Source organism: Artibeus jamaicensis, unplaced genomic scaffold, assembly GCF_021234435.1.
Source record: "Artibeus jamaicensis isolate MK-2021 breed Jamaican fruit bat unplaced genomic scaffold, CSHL_Jam_final contig_332, whole genome shotgun sequence".
In the NCBI taxonomy this organism is placed as follows: Eukaryota; Metazoa; Chordata; class Mammalia; order Chiroptera; family Phyllostomidae; genus Artibeus; species Artibeus jamaicensis.
In genome coordinates, this window is record NW_026521788.1 from 22,891,325 (window position 1) to 22,911,287 (window position 19,963).

Genomic DNA, 19,963 nt, shown 5'->3' on the forward strand with positions numbered 1-19,963 from the left:
AGGGATGGGGTGCGGGGCTCCACAGGGTCGCAGAGCCAGGCCGTCAGGGTGACACCTGCTGCCCCTACAGTGAACGGCGGGTGGTCCAACTGGGAAGAGTGGTCGCCCTGCTCCAACCGCTGTGGCCGCGGCTGGCAGAAGCGCACACGGACTTGCACCAACCCCACCCCGCTCAACGGAGGAGCCTTCTGTGAGGGCCAGGCCACCCAGAAGACGTCCTGCACCACCGTGTGCCCAGGTAAGGCCCCTGGCCTGGCCCATGCCTCCCTCCCAGCCCCAGCTTCTGTGCTGTGGTGCTTGCCAGTGAGGACGGCCATTCACTCCCCGTCGTGGGGGACAGCAGGTGCTGGGCCCACGGCTGGTTGAAAAGGCTGGGGCGGGCACTTCGACCCCAGGCCTCCCGCCCTTCCCTGGACAGCTGGAGAGATGGAGCCAGAGGCCCTGAGCCGCGGTCCTGCCCTCAACCCTCAGCACACCATGGCTGCTGGCCCTGATCCTACTGTCCTTCTGTCTTTGTCAGACCCCTCTCCATCTGTGTATCTGTCCACACCCATCTGGCTGCGGGCCCTCTGTGGTTCCATGTTTGTGGGAGTGGTGTGTTTGTGGCCTTGTGTGTGCGCTTGTGTGTTGGGCTGCATCTGCGTGAGTAACGCCACACATCGGCGTGGGTTCTCCGTCCCCACCCAGGGCACTTGGCCGTGCGTGGGTCTGGAGCCGCGTGGACATGGCGTGGGTTTCTCTTTGCGGCCTGTGTAGTGCGCTGTTGTGTTCTATGGACATAGTTGTGTTCTGCGCACACGTCCATGCTCACGTGTGCTCCCCCTGCAGTGGACGGAGCGTGGACGGAGTGGAGCAAGTGGTCAGCCTGCGGCACCGAGTGTGCCCACTGGCGCAGCCGGGAGTGCATGGCGCCCCCGCCCCAGAATGGAGGCCGAGACTGCAGCGGGGCTCTGCTCGACTCCCAGAACTGCACCGGGGGGCTGTGCCTGCAAGGTGAGTCCGCAGGAGGGTGGGGTCGCAGGGCAGGCTCTGGGGCGCCCGGTGAGGGACACCCCGGGCTCACCCCAGGCCTCGGGGCCTCTGCCCACCCGCCCCATCCATTGTCTCATCCATGCCAGTCTCTGTCACCTTCTCTGCCACCTTTGCCTGCCACCTGTATCATTGTCTTTCCCTTTATTTCCCTTGACAGATAAGAAAACTCTAAGTGACCCCAAAAGCCACCGTAAGTCCCATTTCATGGCCATTCTCTCTCCTTTCTCCCTACCTGACTTTTCCAGGGTGTGTGGGGGGGCAGGGCCGGGCAGGTTGAGGCACCTCCCCACCAGCCTCCACGGGGTTCCTAGGACCCCACGCTGCGGAGTCACGGCCTCCGTTACATGCAGACAGGCAGACCCTCGGCCGACAGAGGGGCCCTAGCGCATCACCTGACCCTTGAATTACAGGAGAAGAAACCGAATCTCAAAGAGAAGGGGCTTACCCAGGGATCCAGCCCGGGTTTCAGCTGAAATGTCTTCCTGGTCAAACCTGGAGCTCTAAGCCCCATGCCCTTGGCCGTCCCTCTCTGGAACAGGGCCGGGGGCAGGCCCACCCTGCATGGTCCACCCCCCCTCCCCAGCAGCTGGGCCAAAGCCTCCCAAGTTCCTCGGGCTGCCTACAGCCCCGAGGGCCTCAGCCTCCGGCCCCCAGAGGCTATGCGGCCCTAATACTAGAGCAATAAAGCCGCTCTGGGAGATTAGCCTGTGGTAATTAAACCACAGTTTCCAAATAATTGTGGAGTCATAAAACCAGCAGTGAGCCCCTCAGCCCAGCTCACTACTGGGCCAAGCGGTTGACTAATTAGAGAAGGTAAATCTCAGGCCAGTGGCCCCCAGTGGTTAGCAAGGACATCGGGGGGCAGAGCCCGGCCCAGGGAGCCAGAAGCCCCAGAGAGGTGAGAATGCAGCCCTGAGGGCCGCCGAGGCCAGCAGAGGGGCCAGAGGCTGAGGAAGTGGGCAGCTGTCACGCCCGCCTGGTTAGAGGCTCCAGCCCACCCTGGGGGTGGGGCTGGAGGGGTCCAGGCAGGAGGGCAGGCCCCCCTCCCTGAGGGCCCAGGGAGTGAGGGGCACACACAGGCGCTGCCTGTGTCCGGCTTGCTAGCCACTAGCCATGTGTGGCTATTAAAACTTACATTCGCCTTAATTAAAGTTAAATACATGTTAAAATTCAGTTCCTAAGTCTCGCCGACCACAGTTCAGTTGTCCGGCGGCCACGTATGGCTGGCGGCTGTCACAGTGCGGACACAGCATGTCTTCGTCATTGTAGGAAGCTCTGTTGGACAGCCTTACTAGCCCGAGTCCTGACCCTGACCGCTTCCTACCTGGCTGTGTGGGGTGATTTCCAGATGCGCAGCAGCTCGGTGGCCCACCTGGGGGAGGGGCTTGTAGCTCGGGCTGCCTCCCTGAGCCCCTTCCTTCCCCTCCACCTACTCACCTCCTCTTCACCCCATCGCCCTGCATTTCTCCCCTCCTGCCTCTCCACCTCCACCTCCACCTCCACCTCCCACCCTTCGGGACAGAACGGGAGACCATGGGGGGTGTGGTTTAGAGCCACCACTTGCAAGCATCACCAGGCAAGCATGGCCCTCTGGTCCTCTGGAGATTGCCACAGGCTGCAAGTGAGACCGGTTTTGACCCTGGCTCCGCCAGGACAGGCTGTGGCCTCGGTGACCAAACCACAGACCTGACCCCTCCTCAGCGGCGGGCTATGGTGTACTCTCCGGGGTGACCAAGAGTCACTTTGCCTCTCCTTGCCGCATCGAGGGGGAGCAGGGCAGAGGTTTTGAGACCATTTCACCTGTAGAGACTGGTGCTCAGAGAGGTCCAAGCCTTGCCCGAGGTCGCTGCCTTTCATGGCAGGGTTCAGACTAGCACCCAGGCCCTGCTTCCCCCAGGGACCCTGGGCCTCCCTTGCTCCCCCAGGACCTGGGTCTCTGCCCCTGCCCCTCACGCAGCCCTCCTGTCCCTGCAGTCCTGGAGTCTTCGGGGGATGTGGCATTGTATGCCGGCATCGTGGTGTCCGTCCTCGTGCTGGTGGCTGTCCTCATGGTGGTGGGGGTGGTGGTGTACCGCCGCAAGTGCCGAGACTCGGACGCTGACATCACCGATTCGTCCGCCGCCCTGACTGGAGGCTTCCACCCAGTCAACTTCAAGACCACAAGGCCCAGTAAGAACCCGGGACACCTGGGTTGGCAGGGGTGACAGGGCACGCAGTGGGGCATGGTAGATAGACCAGCTGGGCCAGAGTGGGGGCTCTTGACTCCCGCCTGGGGTTTTTCAGAGTCAGTCCTAGAGGTAACTCTGTAAGTTGGTGCAGATTAGAGAGGTGCAGGAAAGGAGGGGTGGTGAGTCCCCCAAGATGTTTGCAGCTGGGTATTTGGTGGGGGGTGAAGGGTTTGAGACAGCGGGGTCCCTGGCAGGAGCAGAATGTGGGGCCACACTGGGGCCTGACTGTAGCCGCCACCGCCCCACAGGCCAGCCGCAGCTCCTGCACCCCTCCGTGCCTCCGGACCTCACAGCCAATGCCAGCATCTACCGGGGGCCGGTGTACGCCCTGCAGGACTCAGCCGACAAGATCCCCATGACCAACTCGCCCCTGCTGGACCCCCTGCCCAACCTCAAGATCAAGGTCTACAGCTCCAGCACCACCGGTTCTGGGTCAGGCCTGCCAGACGGGGCTGACCTGCTAGGGGTGCTGCCGCCGGGCACGTACCCTGGTGACTTCTCCCGGGAGACCCACCTCCTGCACCTGCGCAGTGCCAGCCTCGGCTCCCAGCAGCTCCTGGGCCTGCCCCGTGACCCAGGGAGCAGTGTCAGCGGTACCTTTGGCTGCCTGGGCGGGAGGCTCAGCGTCCCTGGCACAGGTGGGTTCCTCTCTGCTTGCCTGTAAGCCCGGCCTTGGCACATCCTCTGGACAGTCCCAGCAGAAGAAAGGACTTCCCTGGTCCCATTTCAGGGAGAGTGAGGCCCAGGGAGAGATGTGACTATGAAATAGAAGGTCTGGGCTTGAGGCCTGCCTCTGCCTCGCTGCTGGTGGGCGACCTTGGCCCAGCCACTCTCCACACCTCAGTTTCTTCATCTGCTTGGTGGGGGGGGATGCCCCCTGTGGTTCAACTAACCTACAGAGCTGTCTAGGTTTTGGCATCGGAAAGGGCAGGGGTGCCCATCTCATGCTGCAGAGCCCACAGTTAGCAGTCACCCAACATCATACCCGAGGCGGGAGTCAGCACTGAGACCTTCCAACTCCAGGCCTCCGTCCCATCTCTACGCCCCACCCCAGTGCCAGAGGCGCCGTGTTACTGACGGGCCCTCTCTGGTCAGTGGCCTGCTTGCCACTTCTCTCCAGTGCCAGACCTTCTCTCCCCGTCCCTGCTGGTGGCCACCTGGAGCTCAAGCGATGTCTTTCTCTCCCTGCCCCAAGCTGGAGGTCGACCCCTGTCCCCTGTTCAAAGCTCCTGGTTTTCCTTCAGCCCCTCCCTGCTGACCTCTCTCTCCTCCTAGGGGTCAGCCTGCTGGTGCCCAATGGAGCCATCCCCCAGGGCAAGTTCTACGAAATGTACCTCCTTATCAACAAGGCAGAAAGCACCCTGTGAGTAGAGGGACCCCAGCCCTGGCCCAGGCTCCCCCTGGCTCTTCCTCTCCCCCTGCCGCCTGCCTGCCTGCCCTGGGCTGAGACCGTCACCCTCTCCCTCTCCAACCTGACCCCAAGGCTAGCGGTAGTCCTCCAAGGAAAACTCGGGTTGATCTCCTGTGTCCACTCAAAAACTCGCAGAACCAACACAACAAATCATTAATTGGGGGGGGGGGGCAGGAACACCAGAACCTATTTATAAAAATTGTGTAGTCGTTCTTACGTGTTTAAACTTCATTCGCCTTCAATGTACTCTCCATTTGACACAATATACCTGTTGAGACGTTTTCCCCACCGCTCAAAACAGTTTTTGAACTCATAGATTTTGATACCTTTTAGTGCTTCTGCCTTTTTTTGTTTCACCTCAAGCCACGTTGCCAAAACATTTTCCTTTGAGGATTTTTTTCATCCAGGGAAACAAAATTAGTCACTCTTGAGGAGATCGGGTGAATAGGGAAATTGGGACACAGGGATCGTGCCATCTTTGGTCAAAAACTGCTGAACACTTAACACAGTGTGGGCAGGTGCACTGGCAAGTCACCCATCGTGAAAGGGCCAGACACGTTCAAAGTCTTCAAAAAAATTCCACTGAAGCAGAACACAGCCTCTCACAACAGTGCCAGCTGGTATGGATGGTTCCTAGAACACTCACCTGGGTGAAGTCTGTGCTACAATGGGGCCCACCCTCCAGAAGATAATTCCAGGGGTTCTTTTGAACCCCCCCCCCATAACTTGAAAGGCAATTTACAGACTGGCCATGATAGGACAAGAGTCTAATCTCCTTCCTATGTAAACAGTTTTTAGGGGCCAATAAGAAAAACTGAACATCTCAGTACAAACATGGGCAAATGACGTGAACAAGTGATTTACACACACAGTGGCCAATAGATGTGAGAAACCATGTAGCCTACCTTGTAGTCAAATAGTAATTCAAGCAGCCATGAGTCACTGGGTGGTTTTGCTTTGCAAGTTTGCAAAGATTTTTTTTCAAACAATAATGCCTTCCTACCAGCAAAAGCATGGAACCCAGCCCTCCATGACATGCTGATGGGAGTGGACAGTGGTATTAGCTTTCCAGAGGACAGTTTTTGTGAGGTTTTAAAAATATTTTATTTATTTATTTTTAAAGAGAGAGGAAGGGAGGGAGAGAAACATTGATCAGTTGTTTGCCTCTCTCACGCCCCTAACCGGGGACCTGGCGGGCAACCCAGGCATGTGCCCTGAGTGGGGATTGAACCGGCAGCCTTTCTGTTCAAGGATAGCTCTCAGCTACTGAGCCAGGGCTCCATAGGACAGTTTATCATCACCTTTCAAAAATATTTCAAGAGTGCAGAATCTTTGAAAATGGGAGCACAGATTGGGCTGTGAGAATGTCATAGTGCGATAGCAAAAGTCTGGAAAGTCTGAAGGTCTATGCCATTTCTCTGCCTCCCCTTAACCCCTGACCTCTGGTAGCCCCAGGGGTGGGGACCTGCCCCCTGTCACCCAAGGAGCAGGGACAGAAGTGGGAGCCCCAGACCCATCTAACTAAGCCCTGGCTGAGCTCTGCAGCCTCCCCTCACTGCCTCCCGCCTTCCCCCAGCCCACTTTTGGAAGGGACCCAGACAGTATTGAGCCCCTCGGTGACCTGTGGGCCCACAGGCCTGCTGCTGTGCCGCCCCGTCATCCTCACGGTGCCCCACTGTGCCGAAGTCAGTGCCAGCAACTGGATCTTCCAGCTCAAGACCCAGGCCCACCAGGGCCACTGGGAGGTGAGGAGCCAAAGCTGGGGGACCGGGCCCGCTATCCGAACCTGCCTCCTTTCCCCTCGGCCCACCCTGGATCGACCCCCTCCCAGGCCTTGATGCCGACCTGTCTGCCCCACCCCCATCCTCACCTTGCAGGAGGTGGTGACCCTGGACGAGGAGACCCTGGACACCCCTTGCTACTGCCAGCTGGAGGCCAGGTCCTGCCACATCCTGTTAGACCAGCTGGGCACCTATGTCTTCATGGGTGAGTCCTATTCCCGCTCGGCAGTCAAGCGGCTCCAGCTGGCCATCTTCGCCCCGGCCCTCTGCACGTCCCTGGAGTACAGCCTCAGGGTCTACTGCCTGGAGGACACGCCTGTAGCATTGAAGGTAAGGCCAGGCCACAGGTACCCACACAGCCCTGGAACCCTGTTAGGTACATCACCCCCAGCCAGCCAGCTGCATGGTATCTTCTAGCATCCCCCTCCCTGGGACCATGGTACCTTCCAGGCAATCCTGCACCACCGTCCGCCTCACTCAGTCGTTCATGCATTCCTCAAACATTGAAATGGCATCAGAGTCTGAGATACATAGATGAGTCAGGCACAAGTCCTGAACTCGCCAGTCTCCAGGCTAGAGGTGGACTATAGAGAGGTGGTCCCTGATGGTGATTTTCCAGAGGGCTGAGGGAGCACCAGCCCGGAAAGGGCTTTCAGGGCCCAGGTTGCTGGGGAGGGGGTCTGTGAGAAGGCTTCACAGCAGAGCTGGCAGGCTCCAAAGGAGAAGGATGGGTGCCGGTTAGAGGATGGGCATTCCAGGAGACGGAGCAGCTGATGCAAAAGCACGTGAATCTTTCCGTGCGACCAAAGCGTGCAGGGGAAGTGTGAGGGAGAGAGGCGGGGGCCAGAGAGACAGCACTCAGCTTCCTAACACTTTCGGGGCCCCGCCAAGGAATTTGGCACGTGTCCAGTGGGCAGGGACAGAGACCTGGAGGACACCTGTTCACAGGTGCTCTCTTCCAGCTCCTTTGCTCCCAGTCTCATGTAACTTGTCTCAAGCTCCAAGTTGCCAGCTGATGCAACAGAGGTGAAAAGGCCTCAAGGGAGGGAGAGTGCGTGTGTCCTGCTGGGACCACACTGGCCTGAAATTCCATCAGGGCCCATGACGGGCTGGAGACTTCTGGGAAACGGCCTTGCAGCCTGGCGCTCTTGGTACTGGAGCACGGGCTAATGCCCGGCTTTGGCCAGGGGATGGAGTGGAGATCGAGAGGGAAGTTGCCACATTTTGGCATGCGGCATTTTGTTTACTCAGTCCTGGTCCGTGTGTCCATCCATCCTCCATCCATCCACCCACCCAACTTTCTGCTCACTTGTCTACATGCTCGTTCAGTCAGCAGCCCCTCTGTACGTCCAGCCCTCACACACCCGCCAGTTTGCCATTCCTTCCATCTGTCCTTCATTTCACATCCATCCGTCTGTATATCCGTCTCTCTGTGTTTCTCTGTTCACCTCTCTGTTTATCCATCCATCCATTTATTCTGCCCATTTATGTACATCCATCCCACTATTCATCCAGGTACCTATGCATGTTTTTTCTATTCACCCACGTATCCACATAAGCCTTCTAAGATGATACCTACCAAATGCCCAGCCCTGTGCTCAGGTGGGTCTCTGCCTGCAGTGTTACAGCCTGGTTCCCTCTGCCCAAATCTGTCTCAGCTCACAAGCTTATAGTAGACAAGGGCCCATTGGCCAGGTACGACGGGCTCTTCCTTCCTGTTGCCCCCCGACGCACAGGAGGTGCTGGAGCTGGAGCGGACCCTGGGTGGCTACCTTGTGGAGGAGCCCAAACCCCTGCTGTTTAAGAACAGTTACCATAACCTGCGCCTCTCCCTGCACGACATCCCCCACGCTCACTGGAAGAGCAAGCTGCTGGCCAAGTACCAGGTGAGGGCTGGGCCGCGGGAGGGGGAGGGCTGGCGCTGGGGTCGGGCACACATCGGGATCTGCCCCAGGAAGACCAGTTTCCCCTCCCAGGCTCTGCTCCTTCCTCAGCCCTGCAGCCTCAGCCCCACCCCACCCCTCCGTCTCCGTCTGCCTCCCACAGCCTGGCCACGCACCCTCCCCAGGCGTCCTGAGGCTGCACTCACACTCCCCCCCACCTCACGTTCCCATGCACAGATGTCCGTCCACATCATCTTCAAGGACTTCTAAGAGCACTTACGCCTGACAGACTGTCCAAACTTATTTACGGTGGTCACATCGCTCTGCCCCACCCATCTGTGACACCAGAGTCCCTTGGCTTCCCAGCCCCAGGCACACACGCACACAAACTCACATGTTCAGACTTGTGCCTCCTTCCTTCCCTTTCTCAGCTGAAGGGTCCTTGACCAGCTCTTCCTCTGCCCGTCTAGATGGAGAGGCCTGAACTGCTCCATGGAGAGGTCCCAGCCCCCCGCCCCCAGCGCTGGGCCCGTTACCTACGTCCACCCCCATTCCCTGAGGCCAGGGCAGGCTGGCCTTGTCTCCCTGACCCTGGCTCCGCTCCTTCCCCAGGAGATCCCCTTCTACCACATTTGGAGTGGCAGCCAGAAGGCTCTTCACTGTACCTTCACCCTGGAGAGGCACAGCCTGGCCGCCACGGAGTTCGCCTGCAAGATCTGCGTGCGGCAGGTGGAAGGGGAAGGCCAGATATTCCAGCTGCACACCACACTGGCAGAGGTGAGGGCGGGGGGGCAGCAGGCGGACCCCCTGCTCACTCCACACACATCTCTGTGGAAATGCCGTCTCCCACGCCCCCCAGGTCTGAGCTGGGGCTCAGTCACGCTTTGCTAACAGCTGCCATTTGTCGAGTGCCAACTCTCTGCGTGATGTGTTCTATGCCAAATGACACAGATTATCTCACTAGATCTTCACAGTCACCAGGGAGACGTCCGGTGATCCCACCTGGGAGACGGAAAAGTAGGTTTCAGGGAGGGCGGGTACCGTCGACCTCGTGCCAGGTCATTGCTTGGCCCCAGCCTGCAGCTCTCCACCGCTGTGAATCTGGACTGAGGTCCCCAAAACCCAGGCCCCTCAGGGGGACAGTGCTGGACCCTCCTGGTAGAGCAGTGTAAACAGCACTAGATACAGGTCTAGACCCAGCTGTGCCACCAGCGTGGATGTGATCATGGGCAAGTCGCTTTCCATTCTAGACTTCGTTTTCCACGTGTGTAAACTGGCTCGGCTCCTCAGGGCACGTCATCTTGAGGCTGCATCACCATTCACCCGGGGCAGTCCATTAGCCTGGTGTACCCCCGGAGGCTGGAGGTTAGGCATGCAGCCCTGGCCCTCAGGATCTGACCCTCCAGGGGAGAAGGCCTTGGACTAAGCAGCTGAGGCCGATCCAGGGGAGGTAGGGACTGAATGGAGCCTCCATTAGCTCATAGTTTCAATGCAGGAAGGCTACAGGGGCAGACGCTTAGCACCATGCATGGAGAACCCCTGCTCCTCTCACCCTTAACCCCTTCCCTTCCAGACACCTGCTGGCTCCCTGGATGCCCTCTGCTCTGCCCCCAGCAGCACACTGACCACCCAGCTGGGACCCTATGCCTTCAAGATCCCACTGTCTATCCGCCAAAAGATATGCAACAGCCTGGACGCCCCGAACTCGCGGGGCAATGACTGGCGCCTCTTGGCGAAGAAGCTCTCCATGGACCGGTGAGTGCTGGGACGCAGGCCCGGCCGCCCAGACTGCAGCCACTTCCACTCCCCTTCCAGTGTGCCGAGTCCGGGGCGCCCATTCCCTGAGAAGCATGTGCTTATAGTACTGGCCTGTGACAGTGGGGTAAAGCCAGGCACCGGCTAGGTGTGAGCGCCATCAGCACCCCAGTGCCCAGGACAGAGCAGTTGCCCTGGAAAGGTGGGCTGAGGTGTCAGAAATTTCCCAGAGTAGTTAAAATGCTGGATAAATACGAGGGCAATAATAATCATTACTAATGATAATTAGGCTTACTGAGACACCATTTGGCAAACCTGCATTGAGCAGATGCCACTTTTAAGACATCTTTTCAGAGCACTGACTAGTGTGGCTCAGTTGGTTGGGTGCCCTCCTGCGAAGTGAAAGGTCGCTGGTTTGATTCCGGGTCGGGGCACATGCCTGGGTTGTGAGTTTGGTCCCCGCAGTCCTCCTGGCCGAGGTGCATGTGGCAGGCAGCTGAACTCAGTGTTTACTTCTCACGTTGATCTTTCTTCCTCCCTCCCCTTCTCTAGAAATAAATAAATACATCTTTTTTCTTAAAAAAGACATCTTACTAGAAGTGGGCGGGATCCACAAAGCTGTGGAAGGCTTTCTCCCTCGGGAGTGCGGGCGGACAGAGTGGGCAGAGCGTGAAGGTGGGGGGAGGGGAGAGTGGGGTCCTGGGCTCCGGCAGTCTCCCCTGGGGCCATAATAAGATGATGACTGACAGCGAGCTAGACAGTTCCTGTTTTAAAGCTGAACAGACTAAGGCTCAGAGAGACGCAGTAACTTACCCAAGGCCACACAGCCTGCGAGCAGAGGACCTGGGACTCAGACCCAGGAGGGCGGGACCCCAGAGTCTGCAGCCTCCCCACCTCCCCGTGCTCTCCGCACACCCAGGCTTCTGGGAGGTGTTGAGCTTTGGGGCAGCCCGGTGTCCTTCCTTCCACCAGGTACCTGAACTACTTTGCCACCAAAGCAAGCCCCACAGGTGTGATCCTGGACCTCTGGGAAGCTCTGCAGCAGGATGACGGGGACCTCAACAGCCTGGCCAGTGCCTTGGAAGAGATGGGCAAGAGTGAGATGCTGGTGGCCATGGCCACTGACGGGGACTGCTGAGCTGCCCAGACTGCGGGCTCAGAGGGACTGGCAGGTGGCGGTTTACGGGGAGGCCAGGCAGCTTCCCGTGGGGCAGTTCGGCCTCCATGGCCCCCCAACTCACAGCCAGAGTCACCCCTCCTGCCCCTCCCTCACCCCACCCCCAGACCACAACCAGCCTTAGGAATTCCGGGGACTCTGGTGTCAGGAGGACCTGGTGTCCCGTCCCCACCCTTGCTGTCTCTCCTGGCCTCAGACCTTCGTGCAGAAACCAGAGGGGCTGAGGCCCCCGGAAGCAGTGAGGGGAGCAAGGGGTGGTCCTCCTTCCACCTCTGCCCTCCACCACCCTGCACATGCAGCCCTGGGACCTCTGGGTCAAGTTCGTTTTAGTTTTGTTCTTAATTTCCTTCCTCAGCTACTCGTTTCTCCCTCCTCCCTAAGCCCTCTGTCTTCACACCATTTTCCTCTTTGAAGAGTCAAGTACAGTTCAGACAGACTGCTTTCTCCTGTCCAAAAGCTAAATGAGAGAAAGAAAGCTTCATACTGCTAGTAAGGCTCAAAGAAGAAGAAGAAGAAAAACACCAAAACCACAAGGGAAAAGAAAAACCCAGTTTCTTAGGAAACGCAAATGATTTATTATCCAGATATTTGGATAAGTCTTTTTAAGAAAAAAAGAAAGAAAATGAAAAATAACACAAAAAAATAGAAAACTCTTTTCTTGAGTGTGGATGAATGTGGGCTCACTCACGGTTCTGGCCAGGAGCAAGCGAGCAAGGGGGAGAGAGAGAGAGAGAGAGAGTATGTGTGTGTGTGTGTGTGTGTGTGTGTGTGTGTGTGTGTCTGTGTGAGTGAGACTAGGGAGAGAGGGACCCGTTGCTGCTAATGATTCCATCTTAGACGGAATTCTTACAAGCCCTCCATTTCCCCCAGTTATACAGGCTCAGGTGGGGATTTAGCCATGGTACATGATTCCCTCTAAAATCTTAAGGAGACGCTGAGTTCATAAAGCCAAGGAGCCCTGAGCTCCGGAGTGAGTGGGGTTCTCCCTCCCTTCCAGGCTGCTCTGGGCCCCGGGAGGGACCTGTGGGCCGCCCAGGCCAGCTGTGCCGCCGGGGAGACTGTCCAGCACCAGGGTCTGGTGGCTCCCGGAGAGGGGGCGTGGCCTGGAAGCGGGGCCCTAGCAGAGAAAGAAGTGGGATATGAGGGAGTCCTGTGGGTACCTCTTCTGCTCCACCCTAAGGCGGGGCCAGCCAGGACGCCCGCTCCCGGCAGCCTCTAGAACAGGTAGGCTGGAGCAGGTTGGCATTCTTTTAAATCCCAGGAACCCAGAACTCGCCCTTCCCCCACTGTCTCCTTCCATGAGACAGAAAAGGGGGATGAGAGGGCCGCTCTAGCGTCAGAAGCCTGAGCTGGGCCTCGGTGGTGCGGCTTTGAGGAATGTGTTAGCGGCAGCCCCGCCGCCTGGGAGGCTGGGAGGTGGGTGGCCTGCCTGAGCTTTAATGCCCTCCCACCCTCCCAGAGTGGAGGAGGGAGGGTGGAGGGCAATTCTCTCAACTCTGATCTCTGCAGGCACCTCCCTCCCTCCCTCTCTCACCCTCCCTGTCTCACTCTCCCTCTGTAGTCTGGGAGTTCCTGAGGTGGGTAACTTTTGAACAGGAAGGGTTGCCAGAGAGGAGGGGCTGGCACCCCCTCACCAGCCTATTCCAGGATGTTCTGAGGGGCCAGCAGGGACCTGGCTCAGGGGGAGATGCATCCCTGTCCCTTTTCAGCTGTCTGACGGTGGGTGGGACCAGGCCCCTGGCTCGGAGACTTCATCAAAGGCCTCGCTGCGGCACCCAGGCAAAGCACGTGCCAGCCCCAGGCACGGACCCTGCGCTTGCCCCAACAGGCCCACAAACCACTGCCGGAACCAGCCTGGGCACCTCCCAGCCTCTGAAAGTCTGGTCACCTGAGAGGAGAGCAGGTCTTAGGGCTGCAGCTCCAGCCACCATCCCCAGCCTGGCTTCCCTGCCCCCCTCGGCATGTGTGCCGGCCCTGGGCCGGTGAGGTCCTGCTCAGAAGTTCACAAGGGTTCCCCGTGTCAGGGCTGCTGAAGGGGACAGGCCCTCCTGGGGGCTGGGACCCCAGTGCCTGTGTGGTTGCTGCCTCAGGCAAGGCCGTGAGCCACCCTTGTCAGGAGTTTCTGCCACCGGGGCTCGCGTCCGGGCCACTCCAGCCCCAGTCATAGGGGCCTGTGTGATAGATCGTATGGAGTCGAGAGCAGCCGGACCAGTGCCACCGGGAGATGTGCCACCGGGAGATGGTGCCATTCCCAGCGCAGGCTCTGAAATGCCCGTGGGCAGCCTGGAGTCCCAAGACCAGACCTCAGTCTTCAGCTTTGCCATTAAACTACGTGACCTCAGGCATAGGATTGCCTTCTCGGGGCCTCATTTCCTTGTTATTGCTAGAAGGTCTCAGAGCTGCTGTCTGAGCCCTCTGGGTTCTGGCTCACTCATTCCAGGCTTTGTGTGGGAGCCTGCTGGATAGAAGTGTCTGCGGTCTGCCCACTGCGCTCAGACGCTTGCTTGCTCGGTGCCTGCGAGGACTACTCTGATTCCTCGGAATTGTGCACCAGGGCCTGGAGCACAGGACTGATTGGTGGGAGCCCCCTGGGCAAGGTTCAGGCTGTCCAGCTTTATAAAGAATAGCCGGGAGAGGGTTGAGTGGCTCCATCAGTCTACTGAGCCTGCCGTGACTACAGCCCCACGTGGCCCGAGTACCGCCGTGGCACTTGTGTGGCCCTCCCTGGGGTGTTTATGTCTCTCCATCTCTGGGGTGTGTTTGTGCGTGTGTGCACTGCCCTGTGTGTGTGTGCTTTTATTCACACGTGGGCACATCAGGGCTCCCCTCCAGAAACGTGTCCCCACTCGTGTGAGAGTGTGCCACCCTCAAGTCCCAAGTTGGGACACCCAGAGGTTGGCGTGCCCTTCTCTGCCCTCTCCGAGTCCATAGGGTCAGTCAGTGTATCTTTTACGTGCCTCTCCCTCTGCCTTCTCTTGAAGTGCCCAGGATCCAGAGTCTCCGGCCAGGGGTCCTTCTGGGGGTGTGAGAACCCTCCCGTCTCCTGGACAACCCGGGGCCTCCTGTCCCCTCCCCCCCCAACCAGGCAGCTGAGCCAGGTCCCTGAGCAGGTCCTCTGAGGGGAGGTGACTCAGGAGCCTGGGGTGAGGGAGCAGCTCTCCTAGGGGCAAAGGGCTGGCCCCGCTGCCTGGGCCAGGGGCGTGGTTAGGCGTCCCGGGGCTGCAGGGCTGCAGGGATGGCCTGATCCCACCTCTTTATTCTGTAAACTACAACCTGTAAATAACATTTAGCATTCCTATTGTAACAAGATTAATTTTTATGAAATAAATTATATTTCCTAGTCCAATAAAAAACTTCAGGTTGTATTCTGCGGTCTTCTGGACTGTCTTTCTACCAGCATTCGGGAGTGTGACCTTCCCGTTTTTCTCAAAATTCCAGGGGTTTGGGGGGTGGAGGGTCACTGTCAGGACTCTGAGCTCCTGGAAATGGCCAAGCTCAGCTGCCTCACTGTACAGAAGGGAAAGCTGGCCCCAAGAGGGCTGAGGACTCCCCACGGTCACACGGCAAGTTCAAGGCCGTGCCGGGTCTGGATCTCAGGCCCTGCTCCCAAGTCAGTGCTCTCAGTGCAAAAGCATGTGAGGGCAGGGTTCAGGGGTCAGTCGTTTGAGCCTCCCATGGACTCAGTGATGTGTGGGAGGGGTGACAGGTGAGGCCCCCAGTGTCCCTGTCTGCCTGTGAGAGGTTCAGAAGCGTGTGTCCCAGCCGGGGTGATACTTGGGAGGTCAGTTCAGACCACTGCCCTGGGACAACAGAAGTCCTACAGGTGGAGAGGGGCCCAAGGCTGCAGGGCTGGGCAGGTGGCACACCGGACAGGAGCACTGGGGGAGGCGGGTGTGTTCCCACACACGGTAGCCCTGTGTTTACTGTGAGGTGTGTCCAGCAGGTGGCAGTAAGGGGTCTTGTTCTAATAAAGTCACAGGGGTTCATTTTCCCACCGATGAAAGTGTCTCAAAGGGGCTTCTATTTCTATGTGCACGAAGGTGCGAGATGACCGCCCGTGGCCCTGTCCCGGCCGGCCCTCTGCCCTGTGGACCTCAGGTCTCTGCGAGTTGGGTTTGGTCCCAGCATTTCGCCAGCACAGGAAAGGCTCTGAGAGGCCCCGCCCGAGAAGCCGGCTCCCTCGTGCTCACACCGTGTCCCACGTGTGTTTGGCCGTGGAGCCCGTTTTCACCTGTTTATGCTCCGAGGCGTGTGCTGCCTACGAGCCCTGCCAGCTCTGACTTCCTGGGGCCTGCATCTCAGGGTGCACCCGGTGCCACCGGGCTGTCCCCTGGGGGGTAGGGAGCACCTGTGGCCTAGGTGGTCCTCTGGGAACGTTTGGCCTAGTGGGGCAGGCAAGGCACTTGCACCTGTACAGACACCAGCTCAGACGGTCATCGATCCCCGGGACCCAGTGTGTCTCCAGCCACCATCACATTCCAGTGGGTCAGTCAGCGTGGGTATAGAGGAGGGGCAGCTGTGAGTGTGCGTGGGTGTGAGTGTGAAGGCCAGCGTGGGGCATGGAACCTGAGATGGGAGCAGCAGCCCGGGGAGGCCGGGGCAGAGTTGGGGGGGGCGGTATTTTACACAAGCAGCTCCCACAGGCAGGCAGCTGTCAGGTCCTCCCCGGAGTGAAAGGGGCCCATTTAAATCCCCTACCCCTCTGCCACCATCTACACAGGAGGACCCTTCCTTGTCACCTGTTCCTTGGGGGTAGGGCGTTCGAAGAGTTCTGGCCTGGGAAGCAAGGGACCTGAGTTCTAGTCCTGATTCCATTCGGGTCACTGTCCTTCCCTCAGCCTCAGTTTCCCCATCCGTAAGTGTGGACCTTAGACCTGCAGTTTTGCAGGGGCCCTCTGGCTGGCGTTCTGAAATCTGGGGGGGGCTGGTTCTAGGCAGGGGTGCGACAGCCCCACCCCTTGGGCCCTCCTCTGTCACAGTGCGGGAAGTAGATGAGGAAAACCCAGTTGCGAGCAAAAGATAGGCTGGTTCCAATCCTGTGACCACGGGGCCGGTCGGCCGGCCCGGCACAGCAAGGAAACCCAGGCTGCCGGCGGCTGCCCGTGAGGGGCTGCTGAGCGCGCAGCCGGCTGCCCCCTCCCCCACTCGGGGCCTTAAGAAGAAAAAGTCCATTCCAACTCTAGTTTAAGGTCAGACACAGGAAAACCTCATCCCATTCCCTTTAACAAAATTTTAAAAACACTTCTGCCCCCTTTAATTGAAAATATAGTGTAATGCTTGCCTATGGTATAAACATTCCAAAAGGCATAAAAGCAGAGGGGAAAAGCGGGTCCGCCCTGGTCGTCCTCCCCCAAAGGCGACTCACGCCCTCTGAGGAAGATCTGTGCAGAAACAAGCGTTTTGTGCGTGTAAATATTTAAATAGAACGGATTTGATCCAAGACTCTCAACCCCTCGAGGTATAAACATGAAAGAGTTTTATTTTCCCAATAACTGTTCGGAGCTTCATTTCATCGATGCTGATTAGGGCTTTCCCCCTGGAGAGCCGGCTCCCGTCTCGAGGTCCCCGTGGAGCCTCCGACTGCTCCCTCCCCTGGCGTTAGTGAGACTCTCATTTTCCTTGCTGAGGCTCAACCCACGCATCTCTAACGGAAGCCCTCAGAGCTCCCCACGCAGTCACGGGGGTGCCCTGGCAGCCTGCTCCCCCCCCACCCTGCCCCACCCCCCTCTCTTCTCAGACTCAGCCAGCCACTCCCAACAGAGGGACACCTTCCTCCTCCCGACCTTCCTCCCTTGTCACTTTACGGAAAAGCTGCCCTCAAGCCCGTCGTCACTCCCTGCATGGCACAGGCAGCTCACACCAAGCCTTTTCTCAACTGGGCCCCAGAGAACTGCGGGGCCGTTCTCAAAGGGATGCTGTTGCCAACACGGTCCCTGCCCTGGGTACCACATTCCGGGAGCAGGAGGAGCTCCCAGGTTCTCATTTTCAAAACACAAGCTGGCTGGGCGGGCGGGGAATGTGGTTCCTCGCTCGCTGTCCAGCAACTGACTTGGCACATCGTGTTGGTCACTCCGCGGTGCCAGGGCTGGGTACACACTGCCCTCAGAGCCCACAGTCTGGGGAGGAGACAGGGCAAAATGGGCAGGGAGGTGTGGAAGCTGGGGGGGGGCGGCGAGTAAGCCTGGGGTCCAGCAAGTCTCTCTAGAAGAGACGCTATTTTAGAGCACAAGTTGGTTTCCCTGGCACGTAGTTCTCAGTTATGCGTTTTGTGGGAGATGCTTTCAGGCAAAAGTTTGCAGCAACCAGCGTTTGTGAAATCTCTTACGAAGAAAAGATGTTGATGTCCTTGTAGCAGATGTGAAGGCTGCCACCTGCCAGAGGGGCTGACAGAATCTGAGGGCGCCGTTTAGGCGTGTGGGGGCGGGGGGATGAGATGGTGTCCTCTCCGTGACCCTAGCCTGGGACAGGGGGGAGTCTGGGGGAGGGACACCCGTGGGTCACTGCTATTCCAGCAGCAGGGGGTGGGGGTGGGAAGGTGGGCTGGCTCAGCCCAGGCCTCACTGAGGGTGACTTGAATGTGCTCATCCCAGTTTCTCTGCTTAAGAAGCTTCCCCCAAGGAGCAGGTCTAGGGCACCTGGGAATTCCATCAATATTTACTGACCTAATCCATAGATGGGCACAGCCCAAGGGCAGGGCCTTGCCGAGTCGGGCCTGGCCAGCTCCCAGCAGAATGAGAAGCAAACCCCACGCTGGCCTGCCAGGGCGGAGGAGCAGCCAGCAAGGATGGTGCCGATGGAGCAGGATGAGGCGGGAGGGGGACTCCAGTAGCCCACCCGGAAGGCGGGGGCGTGTAGGCAGGTGGCGGTGGGTTGGCACGGAGGGCTGCGCCCAGGGGATCCCGGTGGTGGGAACAGCATGATCCCAGGTTGGGGGTGAGAAAGCCCACAGTGAGGAACGCGGGCTGGTGGGGACGGGGCGGGAGGGGGTGCAGGATCAGGCTGGGGGGGCAGGGAAAGCCAGAGGCACCTTGCCGACCCAACTCCTGCAGGGGTATAGCTCCCTTAAGACCACCCACTCTAGCCTGGCTGGTGGCTCAGCAGCCTGAGAACCAAACGGTTGCTGGTTTGAGTCCCAGTCAGGACACAGGCCTGGGTTGCAGGCCAGGTTCCCCAGTAGGGGGCGCTCAAGAGGCAACCACACATTGATGTTTCTCTACCTCCCTTACCCTCTCTAAAAATAAATAAATTGTAAAAAGACCACTCACTCTAGATTCACATTGATCTTCTCAGTGTTGGGACTGGTCATAGAAGCCTCCCCATGCCAGGCCTCAGGGCTTTGTCCATAGGCCAGGGGTCAAAAACAGATGTCTCTGGTGCCCAGCCTGCTGGGTCATGGGATGAGAGAAGCAGCCAGATCAATGCTTCTCAGGCAAGAAATGTGCCCTCTTGGCTGTTCCTTGAAACATAAGCCTGTCTCAGCACATTGCTCACTTCCCACCTTTGTTAGCATCACGGGTCTGAACTGAGTGAAACAGGAGGGCGAACGTTCTATTAACCGCCTTCCCGAGTTTGGCGTCAGTGCAATAGGGGAGCAGTAGGGAGAAGTGGGGACCGTGCCCACCTGGAGACCAGTCGGCCCACGGGGAGGGGAAAGCCCCACCACTGGCTCAACCCCAGGCTGCCAGGCGGGAGGGAGTGCCCACACTGCTCCATGCTCCTACTTTGCGAAATCAGAGATCGGGATTTAAATGTGTATGTGAGACCATCCCCTATGTAATTGTTGGCTTCATTCTTTTTAAAAACTGTGTAGGTCAAACAAGACTCTCCCAGTTTATGGTCTACTGGGCTGTGGGGAGCTGAGACAAGGGTTTGGAGGAGGGGAGAGTCAGGCTCGGGGCTGCTCTGGTTCGGGGGTTCACTGGCTGCGACAGGCCCCAAGGCCCTGGCCTCTCTGCAGACTGCCGAGGGGCCCCTCCCTGTGCACTTCTTTCCCGGGGCTGCATCAGAGGGACCACAGCACTCGCTCCAGCTCCCCTCCTGCCTCTCTGCATGGGACAGAGGCCTCAGCTGACCCTCTTCCCAGGAGCTCTTCCTCTGCCTGATAAAACCAAAGTAGATCTGAGCTACCAGCACCCCAGGTCCCAGCAATTCCCCTTCTACCAGGTGCTCAGGGACAGATGCCCAGGACTCACCTGTGATTACCCAAGGGGGTGACACAGGGGATAAGCTGTCCCTGAGAACTACAGGGCTCATCAGGATCTGTTTCACAGACTTGGAGGGCGACAACAGAGGTGAGGATCCTTGGCCACCCTCTAGTCCATCCTCACCTGATGGCAGAATTCCCTCCACAATGACTTCGACATGGGCTTATATAGTACCCATTTGAATATTTCCAGAGATGGGGAACTCACTACTTCCAATAGTAATAATAGCTAGCATTTATTGAGTGCTTACTCATTTTCACTGTAGGGGCTGATTTTATTCGCAATAGGAATAAGTCTAAGTCTTCCACTCCCTGACAGCTTTTTAAATATTTGGAAACAGCTCTCAGGGTCCACCCTGGAACCATTTCCCTGCCAGCTAAATGTCCCCAGTCCTCACGGGTCATGGCTCAGTGTCCACGTGCCCTCTTGTGCTTCCTCAGGGTCCTGGCAGCCTGCCTCCCTGTCTTCAACTTCCACATCACAGGGCGTGGG

At 58.4% G+C, this 19,963-nt stretch overlaps 1 protein-coding gene across 2 annotated transcripts in view; it reads left to right on the forward strand.

Annotated features, from left to right (window-relative positions):
* The window catches only part of UNC5B (unc-5 netrin receptor B), an 83,760-nt gene extending 70,271 nt beyond the window's left edge, over positions 1 to 13,489 (forward strand). Inside the window, exons 6-17 of one of the 2 annotated variants that reach the window (XM_037130592.2) lie at positions 71 to 238; positions 829 to 993; positions 1,190 to 1,222; positions 3,007 to 3,201; positions 3,509 to 3,898; positions 4,536 to 4,623; positions 6,248 to 6,416; positions 6,549 to 6,782; positions 8,189 to 8,338; positions 8,948 to 9,112; positions 9,909 to 10,090; positions 11,063 to 13,489. In XM_037130592.2, coding sequence (XP_036986487.2) covers positions 71 to 238; positions 829 to 993; positions 1,190 to 1,222; positions 3,007 to 3,201; positions 3,509 to 3,898; positions 4,536 to 4,623; positions 6,248 to 6,416; positions 6,549 to 6,782; positions 8,189 to 8,338; positions 8,948 to 9,112; positions 9,909 to 10,090; positions 11,063 to 11,228 — 2,105 coding nt within the window. In that variant the 3' untranslated portion in view covers positions 11,229 to 13,489. The remainder of the gene's footprint in view (positions 1 to 70; positions 239 to 828; positions 994 to 1,189; positions 1,223 to 3,006; positions 3,202 to 3,508; positions 3,899 to 4,535; positions 4,624 to 6,247; positions 6,417 to 6,548; positions 6,783 to 8,188; positions 8,339 to 8,947; positions 9,113 to 9,908; positions 10,091 to 11,062) is intronic. The other variant, XM_037130593.2, reaches the window with a different exon arrangement.
* The last annotated feature ends 6,474 nt before the right edge of the window (positions 13,490 to 19,963 follow it).